The 18,745-nt window shown below is 43.3% G+C and overlaps 1 protein-coding gene across 4 annotated transcripts in view; it reads right to left on the bottom strand.

Annotated features, from left to right (window-relative positions):
• Cpne4 (copine 4) overlaps positions 1-18,745 on the bottom strand; it is a 473,640-nt gene that overhangs the window by 437,923 nt on the left and 16,972 nt on the right. The window contains exon 1 of one of the 4 annotated variants that reach the window (XM_040739638.1): positions 18,198-18,648. The exons of 2 other annotated variants lie outside the window; for them this stretch is intronic. Coding sequence is in view for 1 of the 2 variants with exons in the window: in XM_040739637.1 (XP_040595571.1) it covers positions 577-599 (23 nt within the window). In the remaining variant the exon portion in view is untranslated. Of the gene's footprint in view, positions 1-576; positions 792-18,197; positions 18,649-18,745 lie in introns of those variants that run through there. One more of the 4 variants, XM_040739637.1, reaches the window with a different exon arrangement.

The following is an 18,745-nucleotide window of genomic DNA, read 5'->3' as shown; positions in this document are numbered from 1 at the left end:
ATATGAAAATTAAATTTGCATTGATTGTCTAAAAGGCTCTGTTAAATTCACACGCCTCATGAAAAATTCCACTCTTGAAGCTCATCTAACAAGATTGCTCAAACCATCTTGCATCCCTGGTTATGGTTTCTCAAGATTACATAACCACAGTGATGATTTAGTTTTACACATATCTGTGCCCACATTCCTGATTGAACCTTAACACTCTGGGGAGTCCATCACCATTTCAGCCTTCTTTCTGAGCTATCAGCACACAGTGCACGTTCAATATATGCTATCTGGATGTGTGACTAAGGAAGGCAAGCCAGGTAAAAGGGTTGGAGGTTAACACGAGTCAAAAAGTCCCCTCAGTAACAAAAAAGGTAGAGATGCTATGGCGTGAATTGAAGGAAGGAGGTATGAGTAGATGGGAATAAAGAAATAGAGAAGACTAAAATAAATGATGGATAGAAAGAAGGCAAGAAAGAGAAGGATGGGAGGAAGAAAAGAGAAAGGAGGTGAAGACAAGGAAGGGGAGAGGAAGGAAACAGAGAGGGGAGGACGAGGCGATGAGAAGAGCATGCAGAGAGGACTTACCCTTGTGCTTCTGGGTCCTCCATGTTTATTTTTGTTCTTTGTCTATTTCCCCAACAGCTCTCGGTGCCTTACAGGGTACACAGCACCTAGTTCCAAGCTCGTCGGTACACCTACAGGAGGTTGTGTGAGTCACTTCTAGTACTAGATTGGTGCTTCACTGACTAAGTCGTATCTCCTAAGAGTATGGAACTGTCACAGATCTTCAGGGAGTCAGTCCTAGGAAGCTGTGTTTCATGACCCAGGGTAGAGAGCGATGAAGGATGGATAGGCAAAAGCCAGGGCACTACTGGCCCTATGCCAGGAGCTGTGGTGGGAGGTCCTCTCCTCTTATTAGCCCCAAGGAATCACATGATGTTCTCAGTCCACTGGCTTCCTGCACAGCCCATCAGGGAATCCAGGCTCAGAGGCTCCATGGGGCAGGCAAGGGCAAGGGCCTTTGAGGATAGTCACTGGCATGAATCCATGGCTTCCTCCCTGCCAAGTCCCCTAGACTGTGGCATCTCCCCTCTAGCTACCTATGAGAACCCAGTGACTTGAAACAAGAATGCCCAAGACAATAAAGGCACGTAGGAACACAAAACCTACAAAGGCACAGCTCTTTCTAATGACTTAAAAGCAAAAACACCCCAGGCTCCCCACAGTGTCCTCAGCTCTACCGGTCCCCTTTTCTCTCTGACAAGTGCCACAACATTGGGAATTCTGGCACACTTTTGTTTAAAAGGACATTTTTTTTCATGGAGAACATCCATTGATGGAAAAATGGGCTCTCAAAAGGAAAAAGCAAATAGTGTCTACTTTAGGAGATCTGTGTACCCCTCCAACTGGATGTAGACTTGGGAGGGCAAATGCCTGTGTCTGGTTTTGAGTGCCTTTTCCAAGGGACTTCTGACTCAAAAGAGATTTGACAGTCCCCACTCTGTGCCCTCTATGGGAGTAAAGTAAGTTATCTGAGGGTTCTCAACCAAGTGACGGAAACAATGCATGGAGACTTTGCCAAACACAACAGTTTTGTTGCTGTTGTTGTTGTTTTTAATTTTTAAAAGCATTTTCTAGGATTAAACTGCTTTTGCTAAAATAACTCGATTTTAAAACCTACCCTCTTCAGCTCAGAAATAAGCCTGTCTGTTGTCTGTCTGTCTGTATGTGCTCAGAAGCCCTACAGCCACAGCCACTGTCTGCTAGGGAAAGTCTTTTAAATTTGTGAGTCTTCATTAACCTGATTCCTGCACCTTCACGGCTTTCAGAATTAAGTGAGCTCATTCCCTGGTAGACCAGCCCTGCAAATGGCCCCCTTTCAAGCATCCCAACAGATGTAGAGGAAATCGCAGCTTTTGTGTACCCCCTCATTGTCCTGGTTCTTAAAACTGAAGGGTAATATTTAAGCCCCAACAGCACCACCAGGCACATGAAGACTGATTCGATTGTTACAGAACAAAACGAAGCTTGGAAAAACCAGGACAGTGCACTTGAACAAGCACCGACACCCAAAATAATGGGAAAATCTGCCTTATCACTTTATTTTTCAAAAGCAGTTTGCAGACTCCGTTAATCACTGTTCGCATATGGCATAGCTGTCGCCTTTATGAATCGTGTCTTATCGTGAAAGATTTCCCTCTATTACCTTTTCCGCGCACTGCACTGTTAAACAAGAAATGAAGGAGGGCTCTGGGGTTCATGATGCTAGGATCAACACTGACAAACAAGGTCAGCAGCATGAGCTCAGATATGAGCATCTTCATTCCCAAGCTACAAAAACGATCCTAGCTCTTACAAAATAACAGCAGCCTTTCCCCACTAAGGTTTTACCTTGATCACAAGTGGGAAAATGTGCAGTCTTCATAGCGAATAACAGTATCCATAAAGCTGTGTGAGGGCAGAAATTTAAACAAATCTGATTCAAAGTAAGATCTAGTTTAGGTCATAAATCCCTTGGAGAAGCTATCCAGATTGTGACTCAAAGTAATAATCATATCTGCCTGTAATATACCCCTCCTGAAAAATAAACTAGATGAAGTGTCACATATAATATATATATATATATATATATATGTATACACACACACTCACATATATATATATATTTGACAAGGTTTTAAATTAGATGCTTTGAGCTTCTCTTCATACCTTGGAAAACAGAATAATGCAAGCAACAATGGGAAACTCAGGCTTAAGAAAAATTTGCCATCATGCTCTTCCTTGACACAAGGATGTCACTGGACTGAACTATCTATCGCACAAACATACCTTATGCTTTTCACCCTGGACCAAAAAGTCACCTCTCTGCCTCTCGTCCCAGCACTGATAGCACTTGGAAGTTCCAATAAGATCAAGAATCCTCAGACACAATGAGCCTAAACAAAAGCTGCCTCTCAAGTGGTAAGACCAGGCAGTCTATTCAAGCAACATGCCTTGTGTCTGACTGTCCATCTGCCTATATGTCTGCCTGTACCTGCCCGTTTCTAGCACTTATGTGAGAAAGGCCATTTGAACTTGGGACCATTAAGCATATTCCCATGACTACCTCGACTCTCTAACGTAAGCTAATTACAAATTGTAACTTAAGAATCCAAAAGTCAAAATTCCATCCCTCTATGTTTCTTTTCCCAGGGTCCTACACAAGTTAAGATCCCAGAAGCAGTCTTCCCTGCCTCAGTCCAGGTCTCCTCACAGTCTGCCTGTTCTCAAGCACCCACCCCACACAGGGAAGTGAGTCACTTACCACAAACGGGAGGTAGGCTGAGTTGCTCTGTCTGTGCCCAGTGCTTGGGAGGGTGGAGAGCCCACGAGGAAAACCCTGCAGCCCTGCAGCGTGATACAGAGGCTGAGGCCAGAGCTCTGCTCCCCTCTCAGCTGAACCAATGTGTCTGCCTCCCAAATGTCTGAATTAATAAATAGCTCCATGGTCAAATCTGTAGAGATGAGCAGATGGAAGCCCCGTCTGTCTCCTCGGGAGAGAGGGCAGTGGGAACTCTAGTTCCTGAAGGGGGCACACCATACTCTTTGAATTAGGAGTCAGCTACCCGAGTTCACTATGGAACGCCAGCCTGTCTCCCAGGACAAGTCTCATTTTCACATGGAGGGTAGAACATATCACAGGATACCCTCACCATCACTTCTGCTCTATAACAGTCATTCTCCCTGTAATTTGTGAAAAGTATAGGAATGTTATTTCCATCTGTGATTTTTTGACACAAATGAAGGGACCTTTGTCACTCCAAGTATGTGATTATAGATGACTGCTAACCCAGAGGACTGCTGAACACAGGCAATAAGCATGTTGTATGTTGTCTATAGATAAACTCAGAACAAACATCAGGCAGGACTGTTACAATTCTCAAATTCCCTTCTTTCTCTCTGGGTGAGAAGCTGTGACGGCAGGTGCTCCTGGGTTTTGTATCCATATAGTAATTCAAACTGATGCTGAGTGAGTTTGACTATTGGTGACTCAAAAGACTGTTGCTTGGGTACACTAGGGCACAGTGGCACCAAGGATGTTCCTGTTTGTTTATCTCCTGTCTCACTAATATACAGAGTGCCCAGTAAAGAGTAAATAAGATACTTTGATTTTATAAGTGGGAGGATGAACCATGCACCACCAATCATTAATCTATACTCAGATAGTCACCCAAACCACAAGCACCTATTGTGTGCAAGCATTGCAACCAGGTTCAGATACTTAGTTTTTTGACCCATCATATATTTCAGGTTAATATTCCCTTGGACATTTTGAAGAGTATGTATATTTCCTCTCAAAAGATGGCCAAATTGAGATAACCCAAGTTCATAGACTTTTTCTACAGAATACTAGAGTGCAGGCTCTGCAGGCAGGTCAGTCTGTACCACAACATTTCATCTCTGCCCTTGTCAAGTGAAAGGAATGATAAGCAGGAATAGATATTAAGTATGTTCTTATGAAACTTGATTTGCAAAAAAAAGAAATCTCTACAAAAATAATAATTCAGCTAATCACGGGCTATAGTTTGCTGGCCCATGTTTTAATAGATCACACTTGACAATGACTTTGGGAGACAGCAGATCTCCAGTTGCCTAGATCAAGCTTATTTCACCTCAAACTTCTCTTAGATACAGAACAGAGCATTTAGAGAGTTTATAACATAGCCAGAAGTTGGGATTTATTTACAACATGGGAAAGGAATGGGAATCCTAAGGGGATTTTAACTTGGACATCAGGTCTAGAGATAAAAATGGTACTTTCTGAAGGACTAAGCATTGAGCTTCCCCAGGCAGGCATTTTGTTCCACCCAGCTTAGGGACAAGTGTTCTCATTTTATTACACAGTATGATGCAAGTTCTCTCTCATTGCCCCATCTCTGTGGGAAATGACTCTCACTCATTCCTGACAAAGGCTGCAGGTTCATGCCTGGGCTTCCCTAAGCAGAAGAGGTGTGGAAGGTCAGGAAGCATGTCTACTCAGGCAAGAGAGGGTAGAAAGGGGAAGGAGGACTCTGCTGTCTTACTGTTTGTGCCTGCAGGAGAAAGGGAGCTCTCACAGGCAGCCTTGCTGCAAACCTAAGAGGGTTCTTTATCTAAACAAGGGTGTATATTGTTCACCAGAGCCTATTGACTCTAGAGTTTTAGAATTCTGAACAAGCAGCTCACATCCTAAAATCAGCATGAGACACTCAGCTAAATGAGTTCTAAGGAGATGACCCTCATGGGACAAACCACAGACTCCTGTTTGATGTGACATGACAAGGAGGTGTGACTTGTCAGCATGATCACTCGGGCTTGAGTATTCCTTCAAGCACTCCTCTCTAGAAATGCATTTTCTGTACATGCAGGTGCTATGCCAAAGGACCCAACCAGCCTGAGGTTGACTGGTGAATTTCAGCTTCTACTAACAATGACAAATAGCCACATAGCATCAGCCTTCCTGAGTTTGTTTATTTGCGTGATGGATGGTGCCTGTGACATAAAACATCTGGGTAGACATCTTAAAAGATGCCCCAGGAGCCAGCAATCCAGATGTTTGGTGTCAAAAAGATCACAGTCAAATGGCTACCTACTTTCCTTTTCCCTAACTTCCCATCCAAGGAGCCGTTACAGATAAAGAATCACACAATCATGAGATGAGAACCCCGTTCATTCATTTGTTTCTACAAAGACGGAAGGAAATTTAAATTCATTGATCACCAATTGAGAATCACATTGAATTATGTCAGCTCCAAATTGGGTCAGTTTTACTCACTGGCACTTAACGACAGCATAAAGCACTCAGAGTCAGCCAGAGCCCATGCTCAACTCAACAACCACGGGCCATTACACGTCAAAGGAAAATATCTACTAGAATCCCCCATAGCTATCAGACAAGGAGTTAAAATAATAGGGACATGCAGTGTTTCAGCCATTAACCACAATTAAACACAAATCAGTGGGCAGCAAAGCAGAAAAGCCTGTAGTCCTCTTAAGCGCAATCATTCATCTGTTTCTCTCAATGCATTAGAGCAGCAGAAATGATCCCTCACATATCTATCCTAGGCTTTTCTTGCAGTGGCATGTACCCTGGGGGACAGGAATGCAACATTTGGTGCCTCCCAAACTTGTATGTGTTGTCACCTTTCTAAGCGCCCTCTGCTAGGACTGAACTCCCTCAGTGGATAACAAAACATCATCTTAGTTTGGCTTGTGATTGACACTTTAACTCTTGCTTTCCCTTTATACAAATACTTCAATAATTTAAAGCTCAGCCCCAAAGCTTGCTGACATTTTGCTTAGGAAATCATCATCATTAGACAATTCAGGCAAGCAAGACTTTAAAACTGACCCTTCTGCCAAAAAATAAGTTCATGGGGAAATGAGACATTTCTCATTTTTGATTGTTCCAAACCTCATAAAAAAGTAGGACTCAGAGCCTGGAAAGGGTTTTATGATTTGAAACAGGATTTAATACAGCAATCCTCAAAAGGCAAGTGCATTTAATTGTAATATACTAAATATTAATATAGCAACACACATGAGCAAAACCTCATTGAGGTCTTTGCTAGCTTTGAGATTGGGAAGGAGCCCTGAAATGGAAAAGGTTGAGCAGTCTTGCTGTAACAGAAGGCCTGTACATTCTAGAATAAAATGGTGCTTGCCTTTGTCTCATGCATCTATAGTTCAGTGTGTAATCACAGACAAGTCAGTCATCACCTCTGATCTTCTATTTTGTGCAGATCAAACCAATTGTGCCCACGATTATTTGTCTCTACATATTTTCCCTGCTGAAATAGAGCAGTTGTAAGGGCAGGCCTATGTCCCTCTCGACCATTCTATGTCCCCCAGAGCCTCACACAGAACACTGCATGATACTTGTCAAATAATCCTGGACCACTGAGCAGTGTGGCTCTGAGAACAATAGGATAATGTGTGCACAGTACCCTGGAAGATACCTAGCACACAGTAAATGCCATAGATACTCTGCAAATGCCAGATACTGTTTTATTTTTTGTTTTGTTTTAAACTACTAATGTTCTTCCCAGATGAAGCACGGGAGAGAAAACATATAACTGGCCTATATTGAGTAAATCTTTATGACATCAGCTTAAAGTGTGGTTTCTAAACCAGAAGCTCAGCATCACCTGGGAAACAGAAACACAAAGTGTTTTGCTCCCACCCTGAGTGTACTAAGTCGGAAACCTAGGATGGAGAGGCAACCACTCTGTTTCAGGCACCCCTCTTGAAGACGCCTGTTCATGCTCAAGTGTGAGAGCCACAGCTTGGAAATAGTACTTTATGCTAGTAACATTTTATACTTTCTTTTTAAAAGATTTATGTCTCATGGTGTGTGTGTGTGTGTGTGTGTGTGTGTGTGTGTGTGTGTGTGTGTGTTCTCCTGGAGCTGGAATTACAGAAAGTTATGAGCTTAATTTACTAAATTTAAGCCCTTTGAAAGAACAGTAGATGCTCTTAACTGCTAAGCCATCTCTACATTTTGGACTTTGATGGCAAGAGAATACCTGCCATGCTTCCTATGGCTGGTGGCCTTGAGTACATTCTGGACACGTTAAGGAATTTTTATTATAATGCAGTAACTGTCTGTTGTTGGCCTTGTGGAAGGTAGGGGCTGAGACTGTGCTTAGCTGTGTTCCTGAGGCCAGTGATGAGCATGTCCTTGCATCTGAAATAAAACTGGAACCAGCAGAAACACGAAGCTTGAACTTAAAGAAGCTCCAGCTGGGAAGTTGCATCACCTTCATGCCTGAGGTTGGCAACAGAGAAAAGGGAGAAGAGGCACAGGAGACAGGGTAATAGGCTTGCAAGAAGCTGGGAAAGGTGACTATCTCGTTGCTGATTTCCATAGCTTTCTACACACGCCAGAGTTTTCCAACTCCCCTGCAACACAACAAACACCACCATTTGATCCACGGCCAAGAATAGTTACAGTCTGAATTTTGCAGGCTTCACAGCTATCCTGACACTGTCATTATCGTTCATTTACACCTGTGGCACTTCATCGGGCCTATTAGAGGAAGGATTTTAAACCCAGGGCCATTTCACTCAGAATTTATGTCCATCACCATCAGGCCTTCCTATCTGACTATATAGAGCATTGCCCTGAAGAGTACTTCAGTGTGATGTCTATTGCTATGCTAAAGACCATGACCAAAAGCAACTTGGGGGAGGGGAAGGGATTGTTTGCCTTATATGTTTAAACCGTAGTCCATTATGGAGGGAAAAAAGGCAGGAAGTCAAGCAGGGTAGGAGCCAATGCAGAATCATGGAAGAACTCTGCTTCTGGCTTGTGCCCCATGGCATGCTCAGTTTATTTTCTTATCCAACCCAGAATCACTTGTCCAGGGATGCACACCACCCACAGTGGACTGGACCCTCCTGCATGAGAATCCAGACAGAAAATGTTTTAAGAATGGAGCACAATATAAGTCAATCTGCTATCACTCCTTAAGCAACATAGACTATTTATGAAATGATTACACTTTATTTGGTATCCTAAGTAACTAGAGATAATTATACATAAGGATTATATAGGATATATAATGTAAATGATATAAATTATAAAAGGGAGTGAGAATCCAAAGGTGTTAGCATCCACAGATATCAACTTCCATGAGTGTGACACAAATAATAAAGGCCCAGAGATCTATATTGGGGTTCAAGCTAAGGGTGAGGTAAGCAAAGCAGCCAAGCCACTAGATCTTACCTCTACCAAGCCGAAATGGCAATCCTGTCTCCACAAATCCTCAGCGGCAAAAGCTCTCAGCTCTTGCCTCCTCCTCTTTATATTCTTCTCTCTGCCCAGCCATACCCTCCTGTCTCCACCTCCCCAGTTCTGGGCTTAAAGGTGTGAGCTCTGTTACTCTTCACTCTTGTGTAGGCCAGGGTAGCCTTGAACTCAGAGAGATTCATCTGCCTAACTCCTGAGTCCTGAGATCAAAGGTGTGTGCCACCATTGTCTGGCTAGTTAGTATGGCTGATAGAATTAAAGGTGGGTATCACTACTGTATCTCAAAGCTTGTGACTGGCTTTGCTTTCTGAATCCTCAGGCAAGCTTTAATAAATAATAAATAATATATCACAACACATGAAGGTCTTAGAACCAATGGCCCAAGGATACCAAGGAGTGGCTGTAGTTTATGTTCAATGGCTTTAGGTCCTCTAAATTTATCCAAAAACCCCTTCAATATATAGTTGCTACCTGTAAGAACTTGTGATGTGCCCTGGGAGTAGGTATGTCCTTATGTATCCACATTACAGAGCAATGATGCTCCAAGTAACTGCAAGTAAGAGAAAAGGAATAGGGAACTTGGATGCATCTCAGCAGTGGAGTGCTTTGCCCAGAAGGTGCAAAGTCTTGGTTTGAAGTCCCAGAACCATGTAATGAGGAAGGCTGGTCCTAGAACTATGGAAAGAAGGAAGAAATGAAGGATTCAAGAAAGGGAGGAAGGGAGAGTGGGCATCTTGGTTTTTCATATGTGTATGCATGTGAGTGTGCCTGCATGAGTTGATGCCCACCACATGCATACAGTCTCACAAAGAGGCCATAGGGCTCCTTGAGCTGCAATGACAGGAGGCTGAGTTACCTGGTGTGCATGCTGATAACTGAACCCAGGTCTTCTACAACAGCAGTAAGCACTCTCAAGCACCAAGCCATCTCTACAGCCCCCCAAATTTGGTTTCTTTTCCTCCCCAGTTATATTGAACATTGAAAAAGATCATTTATAAAACAAGATTAATCATAACTAATTCATACAACATTACTTTTACCAATTGTATATATTTTATGTTTATTTATTTGAATAACTTCATCTTTTAGGTAAGGTAAACATGAGTGACAATAAAATTGCTTTTTTAAAAAAGTCTTGGGACTGGAGACAGGCCTCAGTTGATAAAATGTTACCATGTAAGCATGAGGGTATGAGTTTAGATCCATTGAATCCATATTTAAAATAAATAAACAAACAAACAGCCAGGTACAGTGGCAAGCATCTACAAGTCCATTACTGGAAAAGCAGATACAAGAAGATCCCACATCTTACTGGCCATCCAGTCTAGCCAAATATGTGAGTGCCAGGTTTATGTGTTTTCCCGAGGAATTCAGAGAACATAGCACATTGTGAGGATGGAGCCACTTCTAGATTATCTGCAGTCTGTAAACTTTTTTTTTACAAATGAAGGAATAAGGCATAAAAAAGCTATGCAATTCAGCCAAATCCAGACACACTCAGAGTGGTAGAGCCAGGGTTGAAACCAAGTCTGTAATACCATAGCCTAATCTTTGATTATCCTAAAAATCTACAAATACTTATCAAACCATCACAACTGAGTGATTTCTTGGCGCATATTCTAAATGAAACAATGAACCTAGAGTGCTCTATACACATAACATTCCATCACGTTTTTGGGGGAACTGCTAAATGGCTGACTTTTTTTAGTTCAGCTCTGAACTAGACAGAAGAGTATACCCTCATTCAGAGAATACTACAGAGGACAGACAGAAGGATGAGCTGAGGAATAGGAGAGGAATGCAGGACCAGAGCCAAGGAAGCTCCATCTGGTGTAACCTGGGAACCAACTGGTTCATGTGTCTCTGTACCTTGCTGAAGCTGTTTCCTCATCTACAAAAAGAGATGATGGGTGTGGTGGCTTGAATAAGAACAACCCCCATAAAACTCATATTTCAATGCTCAGTCACCAGGGAATGCAACTCTTTCCAAAGATTAGAAGGATTGGGAGGTATGACCTTGTTGGAGGAGGTGTGTCATTTGGGGTTGGCTTGAAGTTTTAAAATCACTTGGCAGTCCCCTCCCTTCCTCCTCCCTCCCTCCCTCCACCGTCCTTTCTAGGCATGCAGATCAGAATGTAACTCTCAACTGCTTCTCCAGCACCATGCTTCCTCCACGTCCAGGCCATGATAAGAATGAACAAAGCCTCTGAAACAGTGAGCAAGGTCCCAGTTAAATGCTTTCTTTTATGAGTTGTCTTGGTCATGGTGCCTCTTCACAACAATAGAACCATAATGAAGACATGGGGCATTCTTAATTTCACGGGGCTTCCCAGGTCTCACATTCCCTGAGTCCACAGAAAATACCTGTCTCTTTAAAACTAAATCAGTCCAGGTCAGACCCAGGCTGGTTGTACAGGACTGAAATCCCAATTATTTGGGAGACTGAAGCAGGATCACAAGTTCAAGGCCAGATTATAGAATTTAATGAGACGCTGTCTTAAAACAAAAAGAAACATAAGGACCGGGCTTGCAGTTTGGTGATAAGTGCTTGCCTAGCATGCATGCAGTCCTGGGTTCAATCCCCAGTATCATACAAAAAGTTAATTAGAAGAAATTAAATCGGGCCAGAAGCTATGACCAATGTTAACAGCTGCCTCCAAGTCTGGTTCCGGATTTTCCTCTTGTGATCCTTTTGCTCCGAGATGACTCACAACCAATATAAATCACAGACTTGAGGAGGCACCATGGGAAAGAAGTCTGGCATGGATTCTCTTTTGCTGAGTCTTTGATTCCTCATCTAGAAAACAAGAAAGGTGTTCTCCACAGTCCAGCCCTCTAGCTAGACAGCACTAACCTACAAGGTCAGGGGTGCAGGTACCTGTTTTTACAGTGACACAGTGCCAGGTACAAATCAGTGGGGTTCTTCCATCTCATCTCTAAACTTGTGCCTTTGAGTTACTTGTTGAGTCAGCACCAAAGGAAACAAAGACAGAAAAGGAGGTGTCCTGCACCCCAGTGTTGTCGAGCAAAGTCAAAGGTGGACTTGTCATCTTAATGACAATGATAAACTATTGTTTCTGCATTCTACTGCTCTTATTATTTTTATTTTAATAGTATCTGCATTGAACATATATAACATATATAGGCATATATATTAATATATAAATTATGTTTATGGGTGCTATACTTGCATGGATGTTTGTGAACCACGTGCATGTCTGGTCCCTGCAGGTGCTAAAATGGGGCATGTGATCCCCTGGAACTGGCATTACAGATTCTTGTGAAAAGCTGTGTGGTTGATGGGAGTTGAACTCAGGTCCTCTGGAAGATCAGCCTGTATTCTTTACCACTGAGCCATCTTTTCTCTAGCTCTACCGTTAAATATTTAAAATAGAAATCATATTTTGATTGATTATTTCAGTCATACCATTTAGTGATGAGGATGCTTGTTATGCTTCTATTGGATTTCCTTCTAAATCATTTTCCATATAAATGCATTAAGTCAATTACTTAAGCATTTACTTTATTATGGTATTGATGAAACTAGTATATACAGGGCAGTAATACAACTTGGTTTGATTTATGAGTATTAACACATTCATAATATGTTAAATATATTTGTTAAGTGTGCATGTGTATACACAGGTACACACACACACACACACACGAACACATATTTTGGTACAGAGAGATAACTGGAGATGTTGGAGCACACTTACAATCCTAGCTCTTGGAAGGCTGTGGTAGAAGAGTTGGAGAACAACCTGGGCTACAAAAAATAAATAAATAAATACCATAGAGCATGGATGATCGATAGCTGCATAGATAAATGATAGATAAATTAGATAGATAGATAGATAGATAGATAGATAGATAGATAGATAGATAGATAGATAGATAGATAGATAGGCAGGTGGATACAGAAGAAATTAAATTGCCTGCTGGATGAGACCTGACCATTCACTCTTTTCTCTCTGAATTACCATCCATTGACCTGGTTCCTTGATACACAGGGAGGCGAAAACACCAAACAGTAATGAGTTGTGTAAAGAACCCCTTACAGGTTCTTAGAGACAAAGCGGTGGTCCCCTTTCTCTCACCCTGGATCATGTGCCGGTCTTTCCCTGCTCCCTTCCTTTCTCCAGCCTGTGACCTCCTTTCCTCAGTGTCTTCACCCATAGCTTTTGAGACAGAGCCTGTGGCCCCCTGGTAATGAGCAAGTGAGTGGAGGAGACAGACGGGATCTTGACTGGGGGTATAGAGTCAGGAAACCCGACCAATGCCTCCTCACACCTGGGCACAGTTCTGAAACTTCATCACCCTACTTCCCTGAACCTAGAATCCAGGTTCATGGTTCCCCCGGAGGTGGGCTCTGCTGGTGCTCCGGCGCCCTCTAGCGACCAACAGTCCATTCTAATGCTACCAACCCTCTGTAGACCAGCCTGATGGGATTGAGCCCCTACCAGCAAGTTTCTGCCTCCCCTTCCCCACTGTCCTTCAGCCCTGCAAAGGGCTTTATCTTTGAGAAAGGAAGGTCCTTCGTCCATACACTTTTAGCCAGAGAAGGTTTCCAGGGTCCAATTGAAATGCTATACTTCCCAGGGAAAAAACTCCCTAATTTTCTTTTGAAAATAAGAATAATGAAGTTATATATATTGTGTTCTGAACCAGATATGTGAGCTCAACATTTGAGAAAGTTTGTTCATTTTTAAATAGACCTTTAATTTAAGGCGTGGTTAAGATCCCCCTGTGGATTTCTAGAACCGTGAACACTTAGAAGATCTCTGTTTACTTTATTGACTCCATGTGACATTTAAAATAGATGCCTAAGTCTGTGCATGGGCAGCTCTTCCCAAGGCATGCACACTAGCAGAAATGGATGTAGACAATGACTTTGTACAAATTTAATCACATCTGCTGGGTAAATATTGCAGTGTCTCCAAGAGAAAATGCAATAAACTGCCAATTCTGTTTCTCTAAACACCCCAGTGGAGGTGGGGGTTCCCCCATCATCCAACTCATACTCCACAGGGATGAGCAGTATATATGGTGCCAGGGATTGGCGCCATCCCAGTAATGGCCTGCAGGGAACTGGAGTCTCTTGACAAGAGGAGTAATCAAGAAGTTCCCTGAGTTTTCCTTTCCACATCTGTTCAATTAAACAGAGTCTGCAGACTATCCTCAGGTCCATCCAGTTCCTGGAGTCATAGTTCCATGATGCTGAGCTGTTCTTTGCCATTCAGAAGTGAATCCACCACAGAGCTTCTCCAGTGATCTCCACCACCCCTGGGCATGGCAAAATCACAGAACTGGAAAAGAGCATGCTATCACCTTCTCTCTCTCTCTCGTCTTTTTAAGACCAGCCTCAAAGCCTTCAATATGTACTGACCTACAGCTAATAGTTCTTTGCAGACTTTCAAGAACTCAGCAGACAGATAAAGGATGTACTGGGATTTATTGACTCAGGGAACTATGGTATATGATATATAAATATATTATATGGCATTATATTAATTCACAAAAACAGAAGCCCCTTAGAAATGAGATTTCAAGTATAGAAAAGGCTGAGAGCTCATATCAGCACTACCATGCTTGTGTTTTGTAGACAAAAGCATTAGCAGATGTTCGCTGGATCAGTAGATGACAACTGAGCCCTTACTGAAGACTGTCTAGCTCAAATGCCATAGGAGAGACTATGTATTGAGTTTGGTCTTGAACTTAATGCTAACCTCTACATACCCAACCCTGAGAATGGATTTGAAATGCCAAGCTAGATTATTTTCAGGACATGTCTCTAAAAAAGAAAAAGGATAGAATTCCAAAAAGAGTAAAAATAAAGACCAATCCTGACTATCTGTGTTTGATATGGAGAGAACAACTTTCTTTTTTGGTTTTTCAAGACAGGATTTCTCTGCATTGTTTTGGAGGCTGTCCTGGAACTCACTCTGTAGACTAGGCTGGCCTTGAACTCACAGAGATCTGCCTGCCTCTGCCTCCCGAGTGCTAGGATTAAAGGTGTGCACCCCCAATGCCCCGCTGAGAACAACTCTTACTGAGTGTTGGGAGGTCAATTTTGATGCACCAAAGGATGGTCCTGAACCTGAGGGCATTTTATTTTAAATGCATTTAGAATTTTCTATCTTGCTATTTCATAACTCCAGTGTATCACTACCGTTGCCAAGGAAATGTGACTTGGGTTACTGCCATGGATCCAAAGGGGTTTGTTTGTTTTGTTTTAAAATATTAGCAAGACAAAAATGGAAAGATAAAATAAAGGAGATGAATTTACTTCCTTTTTCCTCTTCAAGATCCATGAGATACAAATCTGGTCACATGTTAAAAATTCAAAGAATCATCACATGATTCTCCCAAGTAGAAGACTGGCATCCCATCAGCCAGGTGGATACCCTCAGAATGTACTTCGCAGACTCTGTTCTGGATGCAACTATCCAAAACTGTAAGACCCTTTCTGTGTGAGTAAAGGTGGTCCTAACCTTCTAGGCACCAAGTCGAGGTGCCAAGCTTATAAATACATTCAGATGAGTCCCAAAAGACAGATTCTAATAGAGATGTGAAGAGAGATTCCAACAGTGACCCAGTTTCCTCCTGTGATTATTCCTTAGAGTCAGGTAAGCTGAAAGGTTTTCACTCATAACAATGGACTCAAACAATTAGATTTTTGAAATCTTTGTCTCTCCCTCTCCCCTCCCTCCTTCCTTCCCTCCCTCGCTGTCTCTCCTTCTCCCCTCTCTCTCTTTCCCTTCCTTCCTTCTTTCCTTCCTTCCTTCCTCCCTCTCTCCCTCCTTCTCTCTGTCTCTCCCCCCTCTCTCTATCTCCCTCTCCCTGTTTCTCTCTCTCTCCCTTCCTCCCCCGCTCTCTCTCTTACACACACACACACACACACACACACACACACACACACACACACACACACTTTGGAAACAGATACAATCTTAGTTTCAACTACCTACAATGGTACTTGTCATCAAAATTCCACAAGCAATTGAAGAGAACCTTGACAACAAGCCATCTTTTAATACAAAACCTGTAAAAGCAGTGTCTCCTTAAGAAGAAGCTGATAATTTAAACAAAATGTCACATCACTACACAGCTAAACCTGGAGGTAAACAGTCATTTTTTAAAATTTTTACAGTTGAGAAACAACTTACAAATCCCAGGTCAGCTATTCTAAATTAAACATTTCTAAGTTCTAGTAAAGTTGCTGTTCAGAGGCTGAGAAGTTGCCAATGCCCCAGAGCCTATGCAAGGCCTGTACTGGAAGAGTACAAACCAAGCTGACCACTCAGGAAGGGCATGGATTTGATGGCCATGGGGGTCCTTACATGGGACCATGTGAGTGGAGTTTTGATTTCATCATAGGCAGCTTTGTTCATACAGCCATTGGCAGCTATCCAGTCTCCACATCCACTCCCACTATGGACCAACAGATCTTTTTAGATAATGCACAGGGGGGAATCACCTACTTCTGATGTGATTTGAATTTGAACCTGTGAAACTGACAGAATCTTTCCATCAAAAAGAAAATGTGAACATTTTGTCATAACACACAGGTGTCTCAACTGTGTTTCCCAACCTTCCTCTATTTTTGTCTCTCTCTGTGTGTAAGGATCTTTGACCAACTCAGCTCAGAGCTCTGATCTGCTAAGTGGACTTTTGTCAGCCCCTCTTTAATACTAGGCAGGGAAATCAAATTAGTTTGACCCAGGAGCAGTTCAACGAAGCAAATGGAAATGTCGGAAGTTATCTAATTGCGGAGAAGTCCTGTCTTACCTTCTGCTAAGAAATGTGGTCTTCCTAAACTTGAAAGGCTCCAAATTAAGTTGCCTCTTTGCTGCTGGCTTTTAGGCAACTATAGCTAGGAAGTTTAACCTGGTACTGTGAACTATAGAGTGATGCCATGGATGCAAATATTCAGACCTACATGGCAAAGAAAGTTTTAAGGGGTGGGGCTTAAATTGCTTTGCTATAAAGTAAACAATACAAATGCCTTTAAGATTAGAGACTGTGAAGGAGTGGGCAAAGGTTAGGAGTAGGGAGGACTCTGTTTGGAGCAAAGGTAGTTTAGGGGGTTTGTTTAAATAAAGATGCAGTTTAGTCTCAGTTTAAGAACACTTAAGTAGAGGCTGGAGAGATAGCTTGCCAGTTGAGAACACTTAAGGACTCTGTATCAGCCCAAAATGCTGTTCAGGAAACAGAAAAACAAGTGAGCCATGAGAAACCAGAGCAGTGCTTGGAAAATCCTTGCAAAGCAGTAATGAGATGAAGCTCTTGGTTTGGTCTGCAGAGTTTCACAGATAATGTGCAAACTGCCAAAGCATTTCAGTTCCAGAAGCAATGAGATTCTAGGAACTGGTTGGTTCCCAGCAAGGGGACTTGAGGGAGACTGCACCTCTCTTACAAACTTTCCCAGGGCTCCTTCCATCCCACCACACTACCTCTTGTGCTTGGCTCTCGTTCCCTGCCTCCACAGGTGACCCTCCCCACATCCCTGCCCTGACATCATCTCTACAGACCCCCTGCAAGCCCTCCTCTCTCTCCTCCAACATAATCTGAAGGCAGAATGAGACCAGGAACCTGGAAGCCTACTTACCCCTCCTATTAAGCCTTCTTAATAGGAAGAAGTACATATTCCTAAGAGTATTGCTTGGATTCTGCCTGCTTCCACCCGATACTGTTCAACTCAATTCGGTGTGGACCACTTCCTAACTGACCCCCTTGGGTTCGGTTCTAGTAATCCTTGGTTGTCTGCAATACCGCTAAGTACCACCATCTAGTCAGAGCCGTCTTCTGATGCTTCTGGCTCCTCTTTGTCACCTTGCTATTTTATTTAACAAAATGCCGGCGACTGAACCAAATAAAACACCCACCGGCAAGCCCATAGGGTAGTTGTGAGCCTGGGAGTCATGGACACAGTTAAATATTATTAGGACCTCTTGGTGAAGAATGTAGAGAAGATGAACCCAAACCACAGGAGGTCAAGCCATCGGCTAACGTTATGAAGCCCCACACCTTTCTGCCTTTCTTTCTGCCAGATGGGAAGCAGCAACTTCAGCCTGGACTCTGGTCCCCTCCCCCTTGCCATTTCTAAAACAATAATAATCCTCCCCCAGTTCAGTAGGACTTTCCCAGCCGGACCTCACCGAGGTGCCATGGTCCTACCTGGGGCCTCCCTCCCCACTCCACCTGGGTAAGTAGAGTTATGTGAGAAAGCAGGTTTATAGCTGAAAGTTTTTTTTTTTTTGCTTTTTTTTTTTTTGCCTTTAAGAAGGACTGCTTTCCTGCTGCTGTTCAGAACAACAGCAACCACAAACAAGCCAGGCTGGAAGAAAACCCAGTGCTTCTCAAAAGTTGGTCTGGCTACGCAGCAGCCCTGACGAGTTTGCAAGAACACGGCTCAGAGTTGGCATCTACTCACCTGGGTGTGACAGCCTCGGAGACTAGAAAGAGAATTCAGCCTGGGACAGGTCTGTCCCGCCCCCAGGATACAAAATCCACCTTGGTGTAGAGGTCCTGGGTGGTGTAGTTGTAAAGAGGTCTTAGGAGGGTCGGGTTTCCCTCCTCCCTCCGTGGTCCTCTGAGGCCAGTTTAGCAACAGCCAAGGAGGATAAAGATGCTGGGAGGAGAGTTTGGTCGCTCTGGAAACCCCGACTCCATTCTTGGGGATGGGGGCAGGGGAAGAGGTGAAACAGCGTGAAGGGAGCTGCCAGGCTCGGAAACTCGCGAGTAAAGAGGAAGGAACTGGGGAAGGAGGGAGGGAGGAAGGAAAGGAGGAAGGGAGGGGGTGAGGGTGGGAGATGGCAGTTTCTCAGTGAGATTTCCACCTTCTGACGAAACCCTTGCGCCCAGCAGCCCCACAAGATACTAGTTCCTAAGCCTCCTCTCGAGCGCCCCCTGGGGGGGATTCTAGGGACTCAGCTACGCCCCGCCCTGAGCTCGGCCCTGGCGCTCTCCGTGGTCCTGCCG

The sequence above is a fragment of the Mesocricetus auratus genome, unplaced genomic scaffold, assembly GCF_017639785.1.
Source record: "Mesocricetus auratus isolate SY011 unplaced genomic scaffold, BCM_Maur_2.0 Super-Scaffold_100691, whole genome shotgun sequence".
Lineage (NCBI taxonomy): Eukaryota > Metazoa > Chordata > Mammalia > Rodentia > Cricetidae > Mesocricetus > Mesocricetus auratus.
The sequence above is the reverse complement of the archived record's forward strand: the minus strand, read 5'-3'. Positions and strand labels throughout refer to the sequence as shown.